This window comes from Sesamum indicum, linkage group LG7 (genome assembly GCF_000512975.1).
Source record: "Sesamum indicum cultivar Zhongzhi No. 13 linkage group LG7, S_indicum_v1.0, whole genome shotgun sequence".
Taxonomy (NCBI): Eukaryota; Viridiplantae; Streptophyta; class Magnoliopsida; order Lamiales; family Pedaliaceae; genus Sesamum; species Sesamum indicum.
This window is the reverse complement of record NC_026151.1, coordinates 8,712,654-8,734,087: the sequence shown is the minus strand read 5'-3', so window position 1 is coordinate 8,734,087 and position 21,434 is coordinate 8,712,654. Positions and strand designations below refer to the sequence as shown.

Genomic DNA, 21,434 nt, shown 5'->3' with positions numbered 1-21,434 from the left:
TTTTAAAAAAAAGTGAAAATAAAAAGAGGTCCAAGTTTAATAAGGGCAAAAAGGTATTTTCCTTGGAACAATGTATTAAATAAAAATTTCCCTAAATTTTCAAAATTTAGGAATCTGCCTCGTTTTCAGGCTATAAAAACCGCGCGTCCAAACGCCTGACCTGACTTTCGTAGACAATTTTGGAGAAATGGCGTCACGCTACGAGCTCGAAGTCACCATAATCTCCGCCGAGGACCTCAAAAACGTCAACTGGCGCCACGGCAAGCTCAAGCCCTACGCCGTCGTCTGGCTCGACCCAAGCAAGAAGTCCTCCACACGCGCCGACGAGGAGGGCGACGCTTCGCCTCACTGGAACGACAAGCTGCTCATCCCCTTTAATTCGCTGATCGATGATTCCACCCTTTACGTCGACGTCGTCCACGCTAACGCCGCCGAGGGTACCAAGCCGCTCATCGGATCGGCGAAGCTCTCCGTCCGTGACATTGCCGAAAACGTCGGATTGGGGAATGTCGCCGAGCGTAAGCTCGATCTGAAGCGTCCCTCCGGGAGGCCTCAGGGCAAGCTCCAGGTCAAAGTCACTGTCCGCGAGCCGCGCTATCACGCGCCGGCCCCCTGCTATGCCATGCCGTACGGTGTGCCTCCCCCGGCGTTCGGGGATTACGTGCAGCCTCCGCAGACAGCGTACGGTAGCCCTTACGGCGTGCCTCCGACTTATGGTGCTCCGCCATCGGGGTACCCCGGCTACGCCGCGCCACGCTCTTACGGGCAGCTGGCTCAGGAACAGGGCAGTAACTACGGGCAGCAGCAGGGGTATGCTGCGGAGGAGAAGAAGAAGAGTAAATTTGGAGGGATAGGGACGGGATTGGCTGTGGGTGCGGTTGCAGGGGCGTTGGGTGGACTGGCGCTGGCGGAGGGATTTGGTGCGCTGGAGCACAAGATTGCGGATGATGCAGCTGATCGAGTGGAGAATGATTTGGGTTATGATGGAGATGATTACTAGGGAACATTGGAATTTCGGAAATATTATCAATAATTGGCAGAGTCGTGAAAAAAAATAATATTAAGAATTGGGAGAAAAGAAGAAATATTATCAATTATTAAAGCATGGTGTTGAAGAATTTAAGGCATGATTTGGGTTTTAACTATGTGTCTTTTGTCTATTAGTATTTTCTCCAATATGATAAAGTTCATCTAAAATCCACCTATCTATGGCTCAACCCAATTCAGGGAAAAAAAGTTTTAAATTATTTATAAGATAATCTCTGGTTATTATTTAGAAAATTATCAGTATATTCTTGATATTTTGTGACCATCTAATAATTAGTTAATTTTTTTTTTCTTTTTTTATGCTGAATCGACTAAAATATCCTCATGGATTATGAATCATGATATTACTTATTTTTTAAATTTTTTTGGGACTAATTGGATATTATTTCACAATTTTTCAAATTTTATTTTCCACCTAAGTTATTTGTTTTTTTAAAAAAAAAAAAATACTAGAAGAGCAATGTTAACAATTCAAACCTCCATCATTATATAATTTTATCAAACATTAATGAGTATCTGTAATTAATCAATGAAAAAGTGTTTGTAAATATACAAAATTTCAGGATAGCTAGTTGTAAGTGACACTTTGTTATATCTCAATCACATGGATTTTCTCCATTTTACCTACATCAGATTGGAAGTCCTCCACTACAAAAATAACAAATTTCTATAAAGGAGATGGACTGAATTTATATGTATACGTGAGTGAGAGTGATCTCTTTTGGAAGTAATAATCTGCAATTCCTAACTTCCCAGTAACAGTCAGTGGACAAACATAATACTTGTTTCAAAGTTTCATGGGTCTGGAGAAGGGCCAGGAGGCAGCACTGAAGCAGATTCTTGCAGAGCCTCTATGTCAGGATTCTCGGAAGGAGCTATCACTGAAGACAGTTCTTGAGAAGTTCCTAAAACCATTAACAAGTGAATGAGAGAGAGAGAGGGAGAGAGAGAGATGGTTGGATGTGTTCACTGACCCTGAGAGGGAGTTTGGGATTCAGACAGAGCCCTGTTCTTCTTTTCCTCCTCTTCTTGCTCTTTCCGTAGCTGCGCAAGAGCTCCTTCGAATTGAGCTTGAGTGACCTTTAAGTACTCGTCGGCTGTGTAGCCTCCACTTTCAGATGGAGAACTATCTGCAATTTTTTTCCAAAATGAATTTGATGACTGATCCATCAACCATCATTCAAGGAACGGTAGACATGCAAATAGTAGCAATGAACAATTCAAACGAGCTACACGCTTGACGCTACTACAGGGCAACGAACATTCTTAACAGAAAAGCATTTGGATGCACTCAGTAAATCTTCTAAATTTTGATACTCAAGCATCCGTATTTCCTGAATAACATTAACGGTCGGCAGATCATTAACATGTAATATTTGTACTTGAACCTCAATAAGCAATAGGTTGTCCTTTTCTTTTGTTTTGTCTATACATAGTGAAATAATGAGATGAAAAGCGAATGTTCTTACTATCTTCTGGAGACTCTTTGCTTTCAATGTTTGTCCCTGAATCCTCGGAGGTGTCCATTGGCGCAGTTCTAGGGATGTCAGAGCTGAAAGTTCTTGGAATAGAATTGCTGATTTCATCAAGACCAATTTCTCGCTCAAGACTGCTCTTAAATTCCCTTGAGACTTCCTGTATCAAAAACAAAGTACAGCTTAGCACGCACTGATGATCGTCTTGAGTTAAAACAACCCAGTTTTTCTGTTAGCAAGATTGTGAAAGAAAGCATGAAAACCTGCCTGGAGTTCTCTTATCGTAGGTTGAAATGCACGCAGTGTTTTACCTAAGTTACGAGCAACCTGTCACCACAAATACAATCAAATTACATGAACAGGGACGGCAGCAAGAGATGAGCGAAGAAAACGTAAGCGGTTTCAATTAACTGAGATCAACTAAGTAAGAGGATTGATTGAGAGCTGCTGCAATGCAATATCATACATATAATATCAATAATTTTCTGTTATGCAAGTACGATGCAGAAGCAAAAGAAGTGAGCAGAATCACATGAATATGCAAGAGCAACAAAACTATGTGAACCTGCTGTTCAAGAAAATCGTGTTATTAGGCCTCATTCCATCAGCCAACAACCAAAATAATGTGCTCTTTTTATCTACAACAGCAGTTAGAGTTTACAACTGATTTCATGGTCTAAATTCTGAGTCCACCATCCCCTCAGCTCCCAACACACACACCTCCAAGAAACCAAGCAAGAAAACACACACACACACACACACACTTCCAAGAAACCAAGCAAGAAAAGAGAATAAAGGCAGAAGGAGAATACATATAGGAAAAGAAAACAAACCTCGGCAAGACCTTTAGGTCCGAAAACTAACAAAGCGACCACCCCAATGACTAGAGCCTCAGGAGCCCCAACTCCGAATAAAGAAGCATAAACTCCTCTGCCTTTACATTTCCCCTTCCCACCTGCAGAACAGCCCATCACCTCATACGTTCAGAATAGGAACACATAAAGCTAAAAACTCTACCAAAAATTGCACATCCTTCCACCAACCACTGTTCTAATGTATTTGCAGACTCACATGGATTATCAATGTAGTCTAACAACAGCTGCACAGGCAAAGGGGAAAATTACCCATTTTTGCTGAAGATTTTGGGATTGAGATGCCCAGTTGCTTTAGTCCACTCCATTGAGAAAAAGGAGCAAAGCCCAGATGAGGAATGGCTTTAAGTTGCTGAAATATTGCATATTTAGGGACTGAAACAAAGAGAGAGGGTATCCCTCCATGGTATGATGAAGAAGAATTCAGTGAGGGAGTGGAGATAGCAAAAGCCATGATTGTATTGGCCATTTGGGAGTGAGAAAGCTGAGCTTGATTTTGGAGTTCTTTCCTGACATGGCAAACGTGTGGATACTGTTAGCCTGTTTGATTTATTTAGTCCATATGTGAACATTTGTTGGTGTATATTTTTAGAGGGCAAATTACAGTTCCGGTCCCTGTACATCGGCCCAAAATTAATTTTCATCTTTAAATATTTGAAAACGATTTTAATTTTTAAACTTTTTATATTATTACAATTTTAATTTTTAAACTTGACGAAAATCTACTCCACAACCAAACACAAAAAATACAGTTACAAGCCTACAACTTTTAATATTTAATTTTCTAAAATCATTTTTTATTTTAAATAAAAAATAAATTTATTAAAATACCAAGAAAAATTCTATAGATTTTGAACCTATGAATTTGATTCGATATTCAATATAATATTTTGCCATATTAATTTTCATTTTATCGAAATGTCGAATTCAGTTTGATTTTATAGAAAATACTTTTATGGGTTGGGTCTTGCATTTTAACAGACATGCCTCCAAAGAGAAATGGGCCGTAGCTGAAATGTTGGGCCGGTAAGTCCAACAGTAAACAGTAATGGGCTTTTCCTAAGTGTCCATATATCAAAATGTGACCGTTATTTGCATAAATATTTAAATAAAAAACTATATAAAGATAGAGAAGAAATCCATATAGAGCTGCACCCGTAAATCCGAGATCGATCCAGAGTAAAATACGTGTAATCTCGAGTCTCTTGACCCCAATGGAATTATGTGTAATCTTTCTCGATGGAAAAATGAAGCTTAGGGATCGAGTTTTATTTATCCCTTTTCTTTGTAAGCCCGATACTATCATAATTCACTACGAAGAATTAATCGTATTGGAAAAAATAGAGCGAGTAAGTATTCAAGACATGGATCGTGTTCTTGGTCCAAACCGACTTTATTTAGTCATAGCCCAAAGGAAGCCCAAATCAAGATGCAGGTGCCACATGGGCTCAAGCCCATAGGCCTAATCCCTTCATAATTTTCATAGTAGAGAGATTTGCAGTCAATCAAAATGAAATACTACATTGTAGAAGGACTAATGTGCAAATACACAATATAACTTCAAGATGGCATATTATAAATATATATATATATATATTATTAAAAAGTATATGTAATTAGAGATCAACCACCACCTACTTGAACATGTGGTGTGCTGGTTAAGCTTTTGGGTTGTAGGCCCATAAGATTGGTCAGTTTGTGAAATGTCCAATGGAGGCACATCTTGGGTGGGCCCCCCTTTCAAGAATTATTATTTTTTTCTTTTTCCCTTATTACCCCCACTCCCAACCCCACCCCAACCCGCCCCCCCACTTTTGAGGTTAAATTCTTGAGAAGGGCCTAAAAGGGATCATAATTGCAAAGAATTTGGAAGTTCCCAGTCAAAAAAAAAAAAAAAAAAAATCTAAGTGCATTGGAGTAAAAAGATATAGCATAAAAGGCTACAATAGTTATATTGGCAAAAAGGGTAATGAAAGTTATGGAGAAAGGTCGAAAAGGTGATAGTTAAAAAGGGTAATGCCCTTTCACTCAAGATGTTGCACAAAGCCACTAGGAGGAGTAAAATGGTTGTGATATCTTGAGTGAAGAATGTCAATATCATACCTTTTTAGTTACTGTATATTTTAGTCCAAGATTAGTTTCCTTTTTTCTTTTTTTTTTTCTTAGGTGAAGTGGTAATTGATCAATGATTATGATCCCAAACTCATGCATTAACAACCCTAAAAAGATAAAGCCTTTTGTTCTCAATCTTATGAGCAGGATGAGATTATGATTGAGGTTGAAAAGAAATTAGGTAAGGAGAGGACATTATTCACTTGGTTTATGATACTAAATAATGTATATCATATCATGTAACGTCACTGCGATATTGATTATAAGTAGGGATGATACAATTCAATCTTTTTTCTTTTTATATATTTATTGAGTTTAAGAGTATTGAACAGTGCGAATTATACCGTACCAGTACGGTGTAAGTCATGATTTAGGCACAACATAATTTTGTGACTTCTTTTGTATGGTGTGAGTTTAAAAATATCAAATATGTCAACAGGTTGTGCAAACACAATACATATCATCCAGACACATGATTTACTATAAAAAAAAATTCATAACTTTGAATTCGTGTTTGAATATAAATATATATATATATAAAATAATATTATATATATTGTTGAACTCTTTGCAATGTAAGTATTGTAAAATCCATCTTACAATATGGCCATTAATGAAGCATTATTAAATTTTCCCACTTTAATCCTAAGTTCAAAATCATGAAATTATTCATAATTTCTAGATAATGTTGCATAAACCAATCCAAATATTGATAACATGAGGTGGGCCTAAAATAAAATTATAAAAAGAGTAATTTTTAAAATTATAAAAAAAAAGAAAAAGGAAAAAGAAAGGTGAGGTGAATGAAGGCAATAATCCATAGAGTGGGGGGGAGTTGTGATATCATTGTCAAAGAAGGGGAAAAGGATAATGGGAGGAGGGAACCCACCCGTGCAAAAGTCGTTAAATAAAGGGAAACATATATACTTATCGAGAAAAAAAAAGAAAAGAAAAGAAAGTGTCATTTTCCATCACACGAGGGCTATAGAAAGTGTCATTAGCTTTGCAGTCCACTCCACACCACCAAAACAAACTGCTTCCCCGCACGTGAATGCCTTTCTCAAAAATTAACTTCCACTCCATTGGAAATTATGCCGTCCCCAAAAGCAAGAGATTTTTTCCTCCCCATTATGCCCCTCATCATTACCCAATTTCACTTCCCACTTTGTCTTCTTCTTTTCTTGCACATTTCTGTCTAGGCTAAATTATAACCAATTTTTCTAAATTTTGGAATAAATTATAAATATTCTCTTATTTTTTTAAAAAATTGAAAATACCTCCCCTCTATCTTTGATTAAATTATATAATTTTTTATGGAGATTTGAAATTGCAAATATTGCTTTTGATTTTTTTTTAAAAAATAAAAAATTGTAAATTAAATCGGATAAAGTGAATGAAAATTTTATATAAAAGAATTATTCAATAAAAATAAAATTATAAGTCATAGTCTATTAGGGTATTTGGCCAGTTCAAATAACGAGATGATATTTATAATTATGACAAACCTTAAGGATGAGTTAATTTACCATTTTATCTATAGAGCTTATAAAATGTTCATAATTGTAAATTTATAATTAATTTGAAGACATCTGTTAAGATATTTGAAATAAGGCGACGACCGACAACTCCTTACTTTTTTTTTTTTTAAGAAATATGTCTGATGAAGTAATTTTTTTCATTGTAAAGACACATGGAGGTGAATTGTGGGGTTTTTTTTTTTCCCTCCATATGGGATAATTTGCACATTTGCAATATCGCAAGAAAGTAAATTGGATTAAACCCATTTCAAACCCTTAATAACAAATTCTTTGTATTTGTTTGAGCTACATTATGATTGCTGGATTTGAATGTAAGGGAATGATTTGGATAAAAAAATTCAAATGACTCCATATTTATTAGAATAAATAAATTCATCAGTGTTCAACAAAACACTATTCAGATCTAGAGGTAGATGATTTGAAATTCTTTGAACTTAGAATTACTCATAATTTCAAATTCATCAATCCGAGGTGGATTTGAAGTCATGTATTTCAAATTTATAGTAACAAATCCTCTGGATTTATTTCGATAGTGCTAGTTCCAAAAGACTTCAAATCATTCGAATTTAAATTTGAATTATATTTTATTGAACATTAATGATTTCAGAATCACCTAATATAAAATCATATAAAGCTACATTTTGATTGGTGGACTTGTATTTCGGATCAGAATTTTAAAAGACTTTACCTTGAGGTTGTATCTGGATTGAAGAATTTGAAATTAATAATTTCAAATTTTTAATAACAAATCATTTGAATTTATTTGGATAGTTCAAAATTTAAGGATTTCAAATCATTCTATTTTAATTTTAAACTATGTTCTATTTAATTTTTATAAATTTTAAATTCTTTTTAAATCGAGTCATTCGTAATCATTTCTCGAAATTCTTGTCTCAAATTCAAATTTATTAATCCAAATGCACCCTTACTTATACATACTTATATGTATATATATATATATATATTTTAAGCACAATTTTAAATTCAAATTTAAATGAATTCCAACCTTATCAATATTAAGAATTTAAAATTATTAATATTTAACAAAATACAATTCAAAAAGAGAGCAACGAATTTCAAATCTTTTGAATTTAAAATCACCCAAATAAATTAAAAATATTTATTAATTTTAAATTCATCGATTCAAATGTAATTTAATATATTTGTAAATAGCAAGTTTACTATCTTATCCCTAAACAAAAAACCCCATATATCATTTTAATTTAATCACTGGAATTAGTCAACCAAATCCAAATCCCACAGGTTGGAGATTAGTTTTTATTTATTTATTATTATTATTTGATGCCCTAAATGAGTTGGTCCTAACCCAACCAACATCACGAACGTCACGTGACAAGGAATTTAATTCCTTTCTCGCGGTGGGCGCACACAACCAAACATACGCCACATTCAATGCGCACCCTCCTCCACCTGGCGTCAGTTTTCCCCATTAATAGCTCCCCACACCCATCCCCTATTCTTATCCTGCGCCGCGCCGTAAAACGTGAACGTGGCATGTAGGTAGTAAATTCCAGGCCATGAGAGGGGCACTTATGTCATTTTCTGTCTTTTACTTTTCAATCCTCACATTATCCGCTAAACACCAAAAAGCCCCTCACCTCCCCCCAATCTCTTCTAGTTAATTGTTAAATCCCCTTTTTTCTTTATTATGTTTTGACCCCACCATCCTACATAATTACAAAATAACAGCATGACAGAGAAAACCATCTTTACTTAGAATAAATAAATAAATACTACCATTCCACCCCTTTGTAAAATATTCACTCACATCACATGCACAAATAATCCCCCATTTTTTCCTTTTTTTTAAAATTGAATTTAGATAAATTCATGGTATAGCAAATCTTTAAGTCCTTAAATTTGATTTTGAATTATATTCTCTTGCATTATAATGAATTTTAAATTATTTAATACGGACTCATTTGAAATTTTTAATTCAAATCATTTCAGACCTCCTCTTAAATTTAATTTTTTTTTATTCAAACGGAACCTTATAGAAATTAAAAATTACTTAGCCTAGTGGTTAAGGTCGAAATCCCATGAATGAGTTTGATATCATGATTTTGAATCCCACCGAACATATGGGTATTTGTCTCAACTTTTTTTTATTTTATTATAATTAGTTATTTTATATTTTTTAGTTATATTGATGTATTGTGCAAAATAAAAATATTGAGTAATTCTGTAAGTAATGGGTTCAAGTCCCACCAGACGTGTGTGTATTTATCTTAGTTTATGTGAATTTTCTATGACTTACTATTTCTTAGTCTTTAATTATATTGATCGATTGATTGAACTTATATATTACTCAATTATATTGAAAAAATTACCACTCACCCGAATCTGAATAAATTATATTGTAAGTGCAACACAATTATACAGTTAAAAAAAAGTGATCAATCACGTGAAAAATATATTCCGCCTTCTTCATGATTGATTTAATTTAACCATATTTATTTTAGATATAATTTTTTTTTATTTATGAAACATTGATGTAATATGTAAATAGCGCTTCCGCTAAAAAAACTAGACATAGATGGGATGGGAATTGGGAATGAGTATTTGATTTTTTATTTTTAAATAACGGAGGAGGACATCAAATTGAAATAAATAATTGTTTGTGGGTTCATTTATAAAGTCACCGTTTCTTGGTTTGTTTGTGTTTGTTGTCTAAGCCTCTTGAAATATGCCATGTGATCTTGCTCAGCGCCTCTCTCTTTGATTGACTTCCCAGGGAAGCCACCGGAAAACAGCGTCGACCTCGCCGGAATCTGACAGGAAAAAGGGTGTGGAATTTTACAATGAGTAGCGTGCATAACAGCGTGGAAACTGTAAATGCTGCTGCAACTGCAATTGTTACAGCTGAAAGCAGAGTTCAGCCATCTACGGTTCAGGTGTGTGGATAGCTGTAGATGCAAATATTTATTGGTGTATATGTCTGCCTCTCTGTGCTAATTTTCAGACGTTTGGAATGCTTGTTGATTTTCCTTTGATTTATGCGTGCTTTTTTGTTGATCTTTTGCTTTGTTAATTGAGCAATCAGGATGTTGGGTATTTTGATGTGATATTTATGCTTTGTTCTTCTTATATGTTGTCGATATTATGACTGTTTTAGATCAAATGAGATGGTAAAAGATTGAATCATATCATTTGCTGTGGTGGAGGTTGTTTGTGTTGTACTGCAGGAGGGGGCTGTGGGTGTGTTGTGAATAGAGATGTATGGTGTGGATAAGTAATTATTGGGCTTTAATTGAAAGAGATTTAACTGGGAAAAGTTAAAAGAAAAAAGAGTTGTTTTTCCCTCAAGTTGCACGCTACAGTGGCAGCTAAATTTGACCTTAAAGTGAAATTTATAATTCCCAAGAATAGCGGTTGAACTTGAAGGATTTTTTCTAATTTTGATCTGTCCGAGCTTCGAATTATGTGTATGACCTCATGTTAGGGTGATTTTCATAAAGGTGGTATCATTACGAATTTACGATTGTGGTATTTCTAGCAGAGAGATCAGATTTGGGATTTTCCTTCCACGGTTTGGAAAGATCGGCTCCTAATACTGTAATTTGGGTATTGTTTAGCATCAGTTCCCTCATCAATACTGGGTTTTCGTTCCAACTTCGTAGTGATTGAAGGATGGTCTCTGTGAGGGGAGATACAACAGAATTTCTGCTTTTGAGCTCTTGCACAAGGATTCCGCCTCTTCTGGAGGATTTCTACATGAAAAGATGTTGGATATCAATTTCCAGATCTTGATAAGTTTGTGTGGGGACGTGGGAACAGAGAAACAAGTTATAATTGTTTGTTTCGGTTGTTTCTTTTGGTTGGATGTGTTAACTCTTGTTGTCAGCTTCTTCTGGAAAAGAGAAGCAACAAGGCGTTCTTGTCATCTTTTTTTTTTCATCTTTTTTGACCGAGCGTAAAAAACTAATAAGCAACCTGACGTACTCTGGCTCGAAAGCTTCCGTTTGCTGAATTCCTCGTCACTAGCCGAGCTTCCTTCTTTGAGGGCTCAAGTGAGCATTTTGCAGGACGTGCTTGCCTCAGTAAGTCAGAGTCGCTCCCCATTAATCCTTATCTCTTTTCTATTTGGTTTGGAAGTGACTTTATCAAGAAAATGGAATTCTATGTGAGGCGTCTTTCGGTGCAAGCTCTGCTGAAATTGGATCTGATACAAGAAAATTAAGATAGATGAAAGGGAGAGAGAAGTATATATGAACAGGTTTTGTATTGATTATATGCGATAAGATAGCACATGACTCTATATCATACTTGAGCCATGTCTCCCCCAAGTTTATATCCTAGAAATAGTCCGACTAGGGAGGTGAAGCATTGCATTGGGGAGCAGAGTCTGAATGAAAGAAATATAGCTGACTGATGGAAATTAGTCAATCTTGTTGCAATTAGAAGTGATTTATTTTTTGTAGCATGATGAAGTGATCTGATGTTCAGCTTTGTGTGCTATGCTGTATAATTGATTTGTCCGGAGCTTTTTATGCTTGTTTTTTATCTTTTTATTTGCATTACCTGTGCAATTTCCAGTTTTATTCCTTGGCAACCAAGAAGAATCATGAGAAAACAGATGCAATAACCATTATGCTTGTATTTGTTTGACTCCAGAAGAGAAGATGGGGAAGCTGTTGGAGCATCTACTGGTGTTTTGGTTCTCACAAACAGAGCAAGCGAATTGGACATGCTGTCCTCGTCTCTGAACCAGCTGCAGCTGGAGTTGCAGCTCCTATTTCTGAGAATAGAAACCAATCTTCTACCATTGTATTGCCCTTCATAGCTCCTCCCTCTTCTCCCGCTTCATTTCTCCAATCCGATCCTCCCTCAGCCACTCAATCACCTGCAGGTTTAATTTCCCTTGCATCCCTTTCTGTTCATGCCAACTCACCTGGTGGGACGGCACCCATTTTTACAATCGGCCCTTATGCTCATGAAACTCAATTAGTTTCACCACCTGTGTTTTCGACCTTTACAACCGAACCATCAACTGCTTCTTTTACTCCACCTCCGGAACCAGTGCAAATGACGACACCTTCTTCCCCAGAAGTGCCGTTTGCTCAGCTTTTGTCATCATCACTAGCTCGAAATCGGAGGAATTGCGGAACGAATCTGAAGTACTCGTTGTCCCAATATGAATTCCAACCTTATCAATATCCAGGAAGCCCTGGCGGTCATATTAAATCACCAGGCTCAGCACTTTCGACTTCTGGAACCTCGTCACCATTTCCTGATAAACACCCTATTATGGAATTTCGCATGGGGGAAGCTCCCAAATTTCTTGGATACGAACACTTTCCAAATTATAAGTGGGGTTCAAGAGTTGGTTCTGGATCATTAACCCCCAACGGTTGGGGATCGAGGCTAGGGTCTGGAGCTTTGACACCAAATGGGGGGCTCTCGAGGCTAGGCTCTGGAACTTTGACGCCTAATGGTGGAGAACCTCCATCACGAGACGGTAACCTTCTGGAGAACCAAATCTACGAAGTGGCATCACTTGCCAACTCCGACCGTAAATCTCAAAATGATGATGCAGTAGTTGATCATAGAGTCTCGTTCGAACTATTTGGTGAAGACATTCCAACTTGTGTCGTGACAGAGTCCGCCCCTTCACATAAAAATGCATCAGGATATCCAGGGGTGGCAACAGCAGAAGGCACAAATAACAAGGATTTGACAACCAAGAATGCAGATAGTTGTAGAGAACATAACGATGGTGAAACTACGAATGAAGTTCCGGAGATACCTCTAGATGGGGAGGGAGGGGAACTCCATCAGAAGCAGCGTACCGTATCTCTTGGTTCCAGCAAAGATTTCAATTTCAACAATGCAAAGGGAGAAATTCCAGAAAAATCCAGCATCAACTGTGAGTGGTGGACCAATGAGAAAGTCGTTAGAAAGGAATTAGGCCCTCGGAACAGCTGGAGTTTCTTTCCTATGCTGCAATCAGGGGCCAGCTGATGCCAAACATGTGTATATCTTTGGATAAAGGTAAAAAGAAAGAACACTCGAAGCTTGTGGAACTTTGTGTTGTACAAGTTCAAACAGCAGATGCAGTTCCTGAAATGGAGATCTTACAAGCTTGTTGATTAGCCGTGTTAATGGATTCCAGAACCTTCCCCACTAATCGGCAGGTATCTCTGTGTACCATAGTCATTCCTGTTAGAGTATTATCAAGATTATTCCTTCAATTAATATTCAGAAGTTTAGGTGTATAACATTAAAATATTTTCACTTATAGATGCCATGAGTTATTAAGTTGTAGTATCGACAGACACAAACACTCGTGTAATGAAAACTGCTTAAAGAAACCTAGTTCTTCCAATGCCCTGGCTGCTGGATCCTCATTTTTCATCTTCATCGTTGATGACAGCTCATTCTCTGATACTTTCAGTTATATTATTTGCTCCTAGTTTCCAGGAACTCAGCTTTTTTTCCTGGCGAAATCTATTCATTCTACATTTCTTGCATGGAGTTAAACCTTTGGAATAAATAAGGATTGTTTCTTGTCCGAATCTGATACAATTTCTCAAGAATCTTGATACCTTATTTAACAACTGAAAAAGTGGATGTTGTGAACTGTGATTATACATTCCCGAACTTTTTTCTAGTTCTAGAGAATTGTATACGAATAAGAAATCTTTCACTTTCTGGCCATTCCGGGCTAGAAATGATCAGACAATGGTCCCCTGGACCATATAAGAAATATCTTTCATTTTCACACTTGTTTTTTTCCTCAGCAAATGCTGCCAAACCAGTAAATTCTCAGCGTTAGGACATAAGTTTTCTGTTTACATATGATGCAGAGAATATGTTAACTGATTCTGAAAGTATACTGTTGCCTGCTTGCCTGATCCTGTCATATGGGAATAATGTGGGCAAAGACTAGGGCCTAGAGCCTAGAGGAATACAACATCCCTGCCATGAGACCTGTCAGTCACACTGCTTGTCCGGATCAAGTTTTTCTATTTTTTAATATATTTTTTATGCGATTGATCACTCTTTTTAAATTATATATCGTTACATGACAAACGTATCATTTGACCGTTTCAAAGATGGAAAATTCCATGTTTAAGGGAAACGTTGAGCTGAATAGATTGTCTTTTCATAATACCATAGAATGAAACGTTACCGTTTAATTTTATTTATAAACTAAATAAATTAAAGGGAGAAAAATATTTAATTCTTACACAAACCATATGATTTTATTCAACGTGGGTTCTGTTCGTTTGGGGGGGAAAAAAAGAACTCAGTACTAATGCAACGGTTGGTAAATTATTAAAATTCACATTCCTAGTGATAATATAATTGTTATTATTTTTTAAACCATTTTTGGGGGTTGAAAATTGAGACTTTACAGGTATTTATTGATTATTATTATTATTAAAGGCAGAAATTTGGATATTGGGAGACAGCTCAGTGGGGATTGAGGGCTTTTTAGGGCCCAATAATTGAAGGAAGGCCTTTTAATTTCGGCCTTCGATTTATGACATTGCTGCACCTAATAATTCACTTTGGATGACTCTCTCCCTCTCTCTCTCTCACACGCTCGGTTTAAATTTTTATTATATTTAAATATTTATATTTATTTTCTATAGAAAATTTGTTATTATATTTAATTTTTTAAGGGTATGAATAATTTACTTCTTTATTAGATTTATTTATTTTTTATCTTTTTAACTTTGATTTTTTATTCTAAAAAGTTATAAAAATTGAAAAAATAATTTATTTTGGGAAAAAAAAATAAACGTTGTGTTCCGATAAAATAAAACAAATACTGAATGAAGAAAATAGCAACTTAAGAAAGTCGTTTGGACTTTGGAGAAGATAAAGAGACCTAAAGGTTCGACAGATAACAAACAGAAAAGTTATAAGTGGTGTCAAATACAGAAAATAAAAGAAAACAAATATATAAAGTATAAAAATATTTTATTCAATTATAAAAAGTGTCTATATTTCTATTTATTATTATTATTATTATAGATGACATTATTACTATTGTTATATTCCATTTATCCCAATTTCAACACCTTAGTTATTATTTAGGTAAATTCCAACCACTTTATTGATATTTGATATAATTATAAATACTTAATCATATAAAAAATAATTATGTGTCTCTTAAACAATAAAGTGAAAATTATTATTTTATCCTCGATGAAATTTCTTTGTTTCTTAAAATAAATTTTAAAAATGTAAAGAAAAACCAAGAGAGTGAGTAACGTTAAAAATCTATAGGGTATATTAGTTTATAAAACTAATAAATTTTATAAAATTATAATTTATAATTTAAAATTATATTTTGATCAAGTCATCATAAAAAATAGATGAAAATCTAACATGGGTAATGGAATGATCTCGTTATTAGACATACATTAAAATGAGGGGTACATATAATTTCCTAAACAATAGGGAGGTATTTATAACTATACCAAATTTAAAAGAGGTTGCCGTAATTTATCCTTATTTATTTATTATTATTTTTGGTTTTTGAGCAAGAATTTATCATTACCATTTAATAAGTTATAGACCCCATCTGGATTCACTTTTTTCCAAAAAAAGTGTTAAAAATACACTTACACCCATTTGAAAATGTGATATTTACACTTGACCCCATTTTGTTAAAATTTGAATAAAAAATGCTAACGTCAACAAAAAATGACATAATTTTATCACTGATTTAATATTTTATTATATTTTTGTACTTATGAGGGGATATATATAATATATATCATGAGTTTACATTATTACTTTTTTTTTTCTTTATAAGTACAAAATTATTACATGAAAATATTAAATGAGGGGATAAAATTAAAAATTTATATAATGTTTCTACTAACGTCAATATTTTTTTATCAAAATCCTAAAAAAAAGAGTCAGAAATGATGCCCCCTCCTTGTTTCGGCTTTTTCATTTTCTGATTTGTGCGTCTTTTGTATGTGTGTGTATGTGTGTGGTGTGTGGGTGTGTGCGCGTGAGGTGTGTGTGTGGGGTTTGTGTGTATGCGTGTGTGCGTCACGCTAGAACATGTTTTACTTCTATTTTGAACATAGAAGAAGTGAGGTGTTTCTTTTATCTTCTGCGCCAACGAATGCCATCCGCGTCTTGTTACATTTGCCATTCTCCTTCAATTTCTAAGTTTTCATTTCTATCTTCACAATCCTTTTTCTCGTACAGGATGTCACCATAATTTCGCAATATTTTGTGCTCATTACGGGTATTGTTTATCTTTGTGGTCTATTTATGTCCTATATAATATTTTTGTGTGCTTGTATAGATGTTTATTCTCATTTTTGTTTACTTGATATGAAAGAGTATTTATTGAAATGAATAACAATAACAGGACACGAGAGAGTGCATTGTCCCTCTTCTTTTTTTCTTTCAATATATCTCGTTAGCAAGAGTGGTTTTGGATGATTTATTTTACTAGAGGGGATATAGTGAGAGAAAATGAGTGGAGGAGTGATAAAATCTATAAATGCCTTGGGTGGTTATGGTCTGCTCACCAATTCTTGAATTGGTCGCCTGCGACCACTACAAAATGTTGTAGTTTTGAACCCTGACTTTGGTGTGTTTAGTCATTTTGATTTCCTTCCTGCTAATAGCTGTCTCTATAAATTTCACCGTTGAATCACATGGTAGTTTCTGTAGCATCACCTTGATTTTTGGGTACTCGAATGGAAGAGGGAGAATAGCCCTTTTGCTCAGGAACAATTAATTAGTTATATATGTTGTAGCTGACGCTTGACTCATGCTTCTGCTTACATGTGGCTTACTGTTTATCAGGTAAAGAACTAATCATTCACCTGCCCAAGTTTTTGTTATTTTTCTGCCTTCAGGTACTTATGGGCAGTTTCATACATATTTGAGTGGTAACAGTTTCCTAGTAATGTGGTTTTGGTATTGTAGAAACTAGGATATTAGGCCTATAAGTTGTTGAATCTGTGGTGTTGCTTGATAAATGGCACAGCTGTTCCTGTGGATCTTCTTTAGAAAGTGAATGATTTCTTTACTAGCAGAAGACACTAGCTTTAACTTTTTGGAAGAGAGGTAAGTTTCATGAAGTAATCAAAATTCATTACAAGTTTTTATGCTAACTTTGTTAGAGGTTGAGGCATCTTGTGTGATTTATGTTTCTTGTCGCTTGGGCTTTTGCTGAAATACCTTAGTAAATACAAAGCTAACCCTGTGCTAATTGCTTTCTGTTAACCATCCCATGTATTCATAGCGTTTTTTATTTTGGTTTACTTTCTGATCTCATGTTGCTTTTGAGCAGTATGGATAGTTGGATTACCTTGAGTGTACCTTTTTATTTCTTTTTTGTTTTTCTTTTTAAGGAATTGAAGGCACTTTTTTGAATCAGGTAAATTGTAGGTATAAGAGCAGGAGAGAGGAGTCACCATCATTCAGATGATGATTTTTCTGATGATTCTGCTGATCTGCGGCGTAAAAGGAGGAACAAGACGGCATATTCCTACTCTGATTCCGACGTTAGTACTTCAGATGATTCGTGAGTGGGTCGGGTCAAGAAGCGGTCTGAGAAGAAGTGCAGAAAACATCTCCATGAAGAGCACTAGCTTCTATAGTGGGTGATATGTCTTGTGCTTTTAAGGTTCCTCTAAACTGCTGCTAAGTGTGCCCTATTCAATCTTTAATCTGGTGGTTGATGAGCTTCTTAATGAAAACCACTTTAGCTTAGTGGACAATGCATTAGTTTGGTGCATTTGGTGTTTTTCAGTTTGATGTTATGTATTATTTTAATTAAGAATTTTGATATTTACTGAGTATGCTATGTGTGATTCCGATATGTGATCGGTCATGTTAGTTGAAATAGGGCAGCAATGCTTTGGAATTTTATTGAATTTAAAGTTGTTTTACTTGTTGGTTGCTACTCAATGCTTTGGGGAAGCCTGCCTATGGGCATCAAGAAGACCTTAACTATTGCTGCTCTTTTGAACCCAGTGCTATTATTGGAGCAAAGAAGTTGCAGCACTTCCCAGTGTGTTTTATATGTAATTGTATTAGGGCAATGATTTTGTGATTAATATTATCCAGTTTTTGAATCAACCTCTCTGAAAACCATGATCGGGTATAGCAGGCTTCTATGAGATTATGATGTCAAGGAATATATTTTTATATGTTCTAATCAGCAACTGCATTTCTTTTTCAATTTTATCGACCACAAACGTGAGAAGTTTTGTTGAATGATGCCCCCTCCTTGTTTCGACATTTTCATTTTCTTGTCTGGGCGTCTTTTTCTTTGTTTGTGTGTGTGTGTGGGGGGGGGGGGGGCTGTGTGTTGGTGGGTGTGTGGTTTGTGTGTGTGTGTGTGTTTGTGGGTGTGTGGGTTTTTGTGTGTGTGTGTATGTGTGTGTGTGTGGGGTGTGTGTGTGTGTGTATGTGTGTGTGTGTGTGTGTGTGTGTGTGTGTGTGTGTGGGTGTGTGGGGTGTGTCTGTGTGTGTCATGGTAGAAAATATTTTACTTCCATTTTGAGCATAGAAGAATTGAGGTGTTGTTTTTATCTTGTGAGCCAACGAATGCCATCTGCGTCTTGTTATATTTCTCATTTTCCTTCAATTTCTAAGTATTCATTTATATCTTCACAACCCTTTTTCTCGTGCAGGATGTTATCATAGTTTCGCAATATTTTATGCTCATTACGGGTATTGTTTGTCTTTGTGATCTATTTATGTCCTTTGTAACATTTTTGTTTGCTTGGATAGATGTGTATTCTTATTTTTTGTTTACATGATATGAAAGAGTATTTATTGAAATGAAGACTAATAACAGGACAGGAGAGAGTGCATTGTCCATCTTCTTTTTTTCTTTCAATATATCTCGTTAGAAGGAGTGGTCTTGAATTGATTTATTTTACTAGAGAGGATATAGTGAGAGAAAATTAGTGGAGGAGTGATAAAATATGATAAATGCCTTGGGTGGTTATGATCTGCCAACCAATTCTTGAATTGGTATCCAGCGACCACTACAAAATGTTGTAGTTTTGAACCCTGACTTTGGTGTGTTTAGCCATTTTGATTTCCTTCCTGCTAATAGCGGTCTCTATAATTTTCATCATTGAGTCACATGGTAGTTTCTGCAGCATCACCTTGATTTTTAGGTACTCGAATGGAAGAGGGAGAATGATCCTTTTGCTCAGGAACAATTAATCAGTTATGTATGTTGTAACTGATGCTTGACTCATTCTTCTGCTTACATGTGGGTTTACTGTTTATCAAGTAAAGAACTAATCATTCACCTGCCCAAGTTTCTGTTATTTTTATGCCTTCATGTACTTATGCACAGTTTCATACATATTTGAGTGGTAACAGTTTTCTAGTAATGTTGTTTTGGTATTGTAGAAACCAGGATATTAAGCCTATAATTGTTGAATCTGTGGTGTGTGGGTGTGTGTGCGCGTGTGAGTTGTGTGTGTGTGTGTGGGGTGGGGGGTGTGTGTGTGTGGGTGTGTGCGTGTGGGGTTTGTGTGGGTGAGTGTGGGGTGTGGGTGTGTGTGTGTGTGTGTGTGTGGATGGGTGGGGTGTGGGGGTGTGTTTTGGTGGGTGTGTGCGTGTGTGTGTGTGGGTGTGGGGTTTGTGTGTGTGTGTGGGGGGGGGGGGGGTGGGGGGTGTTCTGATTTTTCCATTTTCTTATCTATGCATCTTTTGTGTGTGTGTGTGTGTGTGTGGGGGTGTGTGTGTGTGTGTGTCACGGTAGAAAATATTTTATTTCATTTTGAACATAGAAGAAGTGAGGTCTTGTTTTTATCATGTGCGCCAACGAATGTCATCTGCGACTTGTTACAATTGCCATTCTCCTTCAATTTCTAAGTATTCATTTCTATCTTCACAACCCTTTTTCTTGTGCAGGATATCACCATAGTTTCGCAATATTTTATACTCATTACGGATATTGTTTGTCTTTGTGGTCTATTTATGACCTTTGTAACATTTTTGTTTGCTTGGATAGATGTGTATTCTTATTTTTGAGTGGTAACAGTTTTCAAATAATGTGGTTTTTTGATATTGTAGAAACTAGGATATTAAGCCTATAATTGTTGAATCTGTGGTGTGTGGGGAATGTGTGTGTGGGGTGTGTGGGTGTGTGTGCGCGTGTGAGGTGTGTGGGTGTGTGCAAGTGTGAGGTGTGTGGGTGTGTGTGCGCGTGTGAGGTGTGTGGGTGTGTGCAAGTGTGAGGTGTGTGGGTGTGTGTGCGCGTGTGAGGTGTGTGGGGGTGTGTTTTGGTGGGTGTGTGCGTGTGTGTGTGTAGGTTTGGGGTTTGTGTGTGTGTGGGGTGTGTGTGTGGGTGTGTGGGGTTTGTGTGTGTGTGTTTGTGGGTTTGTGGGGTGTGTGTGTGTGTGTGTGTGTCACGGTAGAAAATATTTTATCTTCATTTTGAACATAGAAGAAGTAAGGTCTTGTTTTTATCTTGTGCGCCAACCAATGTCATCTGCGTCTTGTTATATTTGCCATTCTCTTTCAATTTCTAAGTATTCATTTCTATCTTCACAACCCTTTTTCTTGTGCAGGATGTCAGCATAGTTTCGCAATATTTTATATTCATTACGGGTATTGTTTGTCTTTGTGGTCTATTTATGTTCTTTGTAAAATTTTTGTTTGATTGGATAGATGTGTATTCTTATTTTTGCGTGGTAACAATTTCCTAGTAATGTGATTTTTTGGTATTGTAGAAACTAGGATATTAAGCCTATAATTGTTGAATCTGTGGTGGTGTGTGGGTGTGTGTGCGCGTGTGAGGTGTGGGTGTGTGCGTGTGTGTGTGTGGGGTTTGTGTGTGTGTGTGGGTGTGGGGTTTGTGTATGTGTGTGTGGGGTGTGGGGGTGTGTTTTGGTGGGTGTGTGCACGTGTGTGTGTGGGTGTGGGGTTTGTGTGTGTGTTTGTGGGTGTGTGGGGTTTGTGTGTGTGTGTGTGTGTGTCACGGTAGAAAATGTTTTACTTTCATTTTGAATATAGAAGAAGTGAGGTCTTGTTTTTATCTTGTGCGCCAACGAATGCCATCTGCGTCTTGTTACATTTGCCATTATCCTTCATTTTCTAAGTATTCATTTCTATCTTCACAACCCTTTTTTCTAGTGCAGGATGTCACCATAGTTTCGCAATATTTTATACTCATTACGTGTATTGTTTGTCTTTGTGGTCTATTTATGTCCTTTGTAACATTTTTGTTTGCTTGGATAGATGTGTATTCTTATTTTTGAGTGGTAATAATTTCCAAGTAATGTGGTTTTTTGATATTGTAGAAACTAGGATATTAAGCCTATAATTGTTGAATCTGTGGTGTGTAGGGAGTGTGTGTGTGGGGTGTGTGGGTGTGTGTGCGCGTGTGAGGTGTGGGGGGGGGGGGGGGGGGG

At 36.1% G+C, this 21,434-nt stretch overlaps 3 protein-coding genes across 4 annotated transcripts; 2 read left to right on the top strand and 1 right to left on the bottom strand.

Moving 5' to 3' along the window:
- On the top strand, positions 89–1,205 carry LOC105166693 (protein SRC2-like). The gene has a single exon (XM_011086141.2). The coding sequence runs from the start codon at positions 188–190 to the stop codon at positions 998–1,000; it is 813 nt and encodes a 270-aa protein (XP_011084443.1). The 5' UTR covers positions 89–187; the 3' UTR covers positions 1,001–1,205.
- Positions 1,617–3,918, bottom strand: LOC105166692 (sec-independent protein translocase protein TATB, chloroplastic). 2 transcript variants are annotated; one of them, XM_011086139.2, is made up of 6 exons: positions 3,647–3,918; positions 3,356–3,477; positions 2,790–2,849; positions 2,517–2,682; positions 2,022–2,177; positions 1,617–1,952 (listed from the first exon to the last, which is right to left on the bottom strand). In XM_011086139.2, the coding sequence occupies exons 1-6, from the start codon at positions 3,861–3,863 to the stop codon at positions 1,843–1,845; spliced, it is 831 nt and encodes a 276-aa protein (XP_011084441.1). In that variant the 5' UTR covers positions 3,864–3,918; the 3' UTR covers positions 1,617–1,842. The 2 variants fall into 2 exon arrangements, with proteins under 2 accessions (XP_011084441.1, XP_011084442.1); XM_011086140.2 differs by having other exon boundaries at positions 1,617–1,928.
- LOC105166690 lies at positions 9,644–13,412 on the top strand. Its single transcript, XM_011086138.2, has 2 exons — positions 9,644–9,959; positions 11,680–13,412. The coding sequence occupies exons 1-2, from the start codon at positions 9,867–9,869 to the stop codon at positions 13,024–13,026; spliced, it is 1,440 nt and encodes a 479-aa protein (XP_011084440.1). The 5' UTR covers positions 9,644–9,866; the 3' UTR covers positions 13,027–13,412.

Excerpts from the sequence above, each read along its gene's own strand:
- LOC105166693 (XM_011086141.2), top strand. The coding sequence starts at position 188 with ATGGCGTCACGCTACGAGCTCGAAGTCACCATAATCTCCGCCGAGGAC.
- LOC105166692 (XM_011086139.2), bottom strand. The coding sequence starts at position 3,863 with ATGGCCAATACAATCATGGCTTTTGCTATCTCCACTCCCTCACTGAAT. Across the intron at positions 2,683-2,789 it reads CTACGATAAGAGAACTCCAG|GAAGTCTCAAGGGAATTTAA; the intron begins GCAGGTTTTCAT and ends TTTTTGATACAG. Across the intron at positions 1,953-2,021 it reads ATCCCAAACTCCCTCTCAGG|GAACTTCTCAAGAACTGTCT; the intron begins GTCAGTGAACAC and ends TAATGGTTTTAG.
- LOC105166690 (XM_011086138.2), top strand. The coding sequence starts at position 9,867 with ATGAGTAGCGTGCATAACAGCGTGGAAACTGTAAATGCTGCTGCAACT. Across the intron at positions 9,960-11,679 it reads TTCAGCCATCTACGGTTCAG|AAGAGAAGATGGGGAAGCTG; the intron begins GTGTGTGGATAG and ends GTTTGACTCCAG.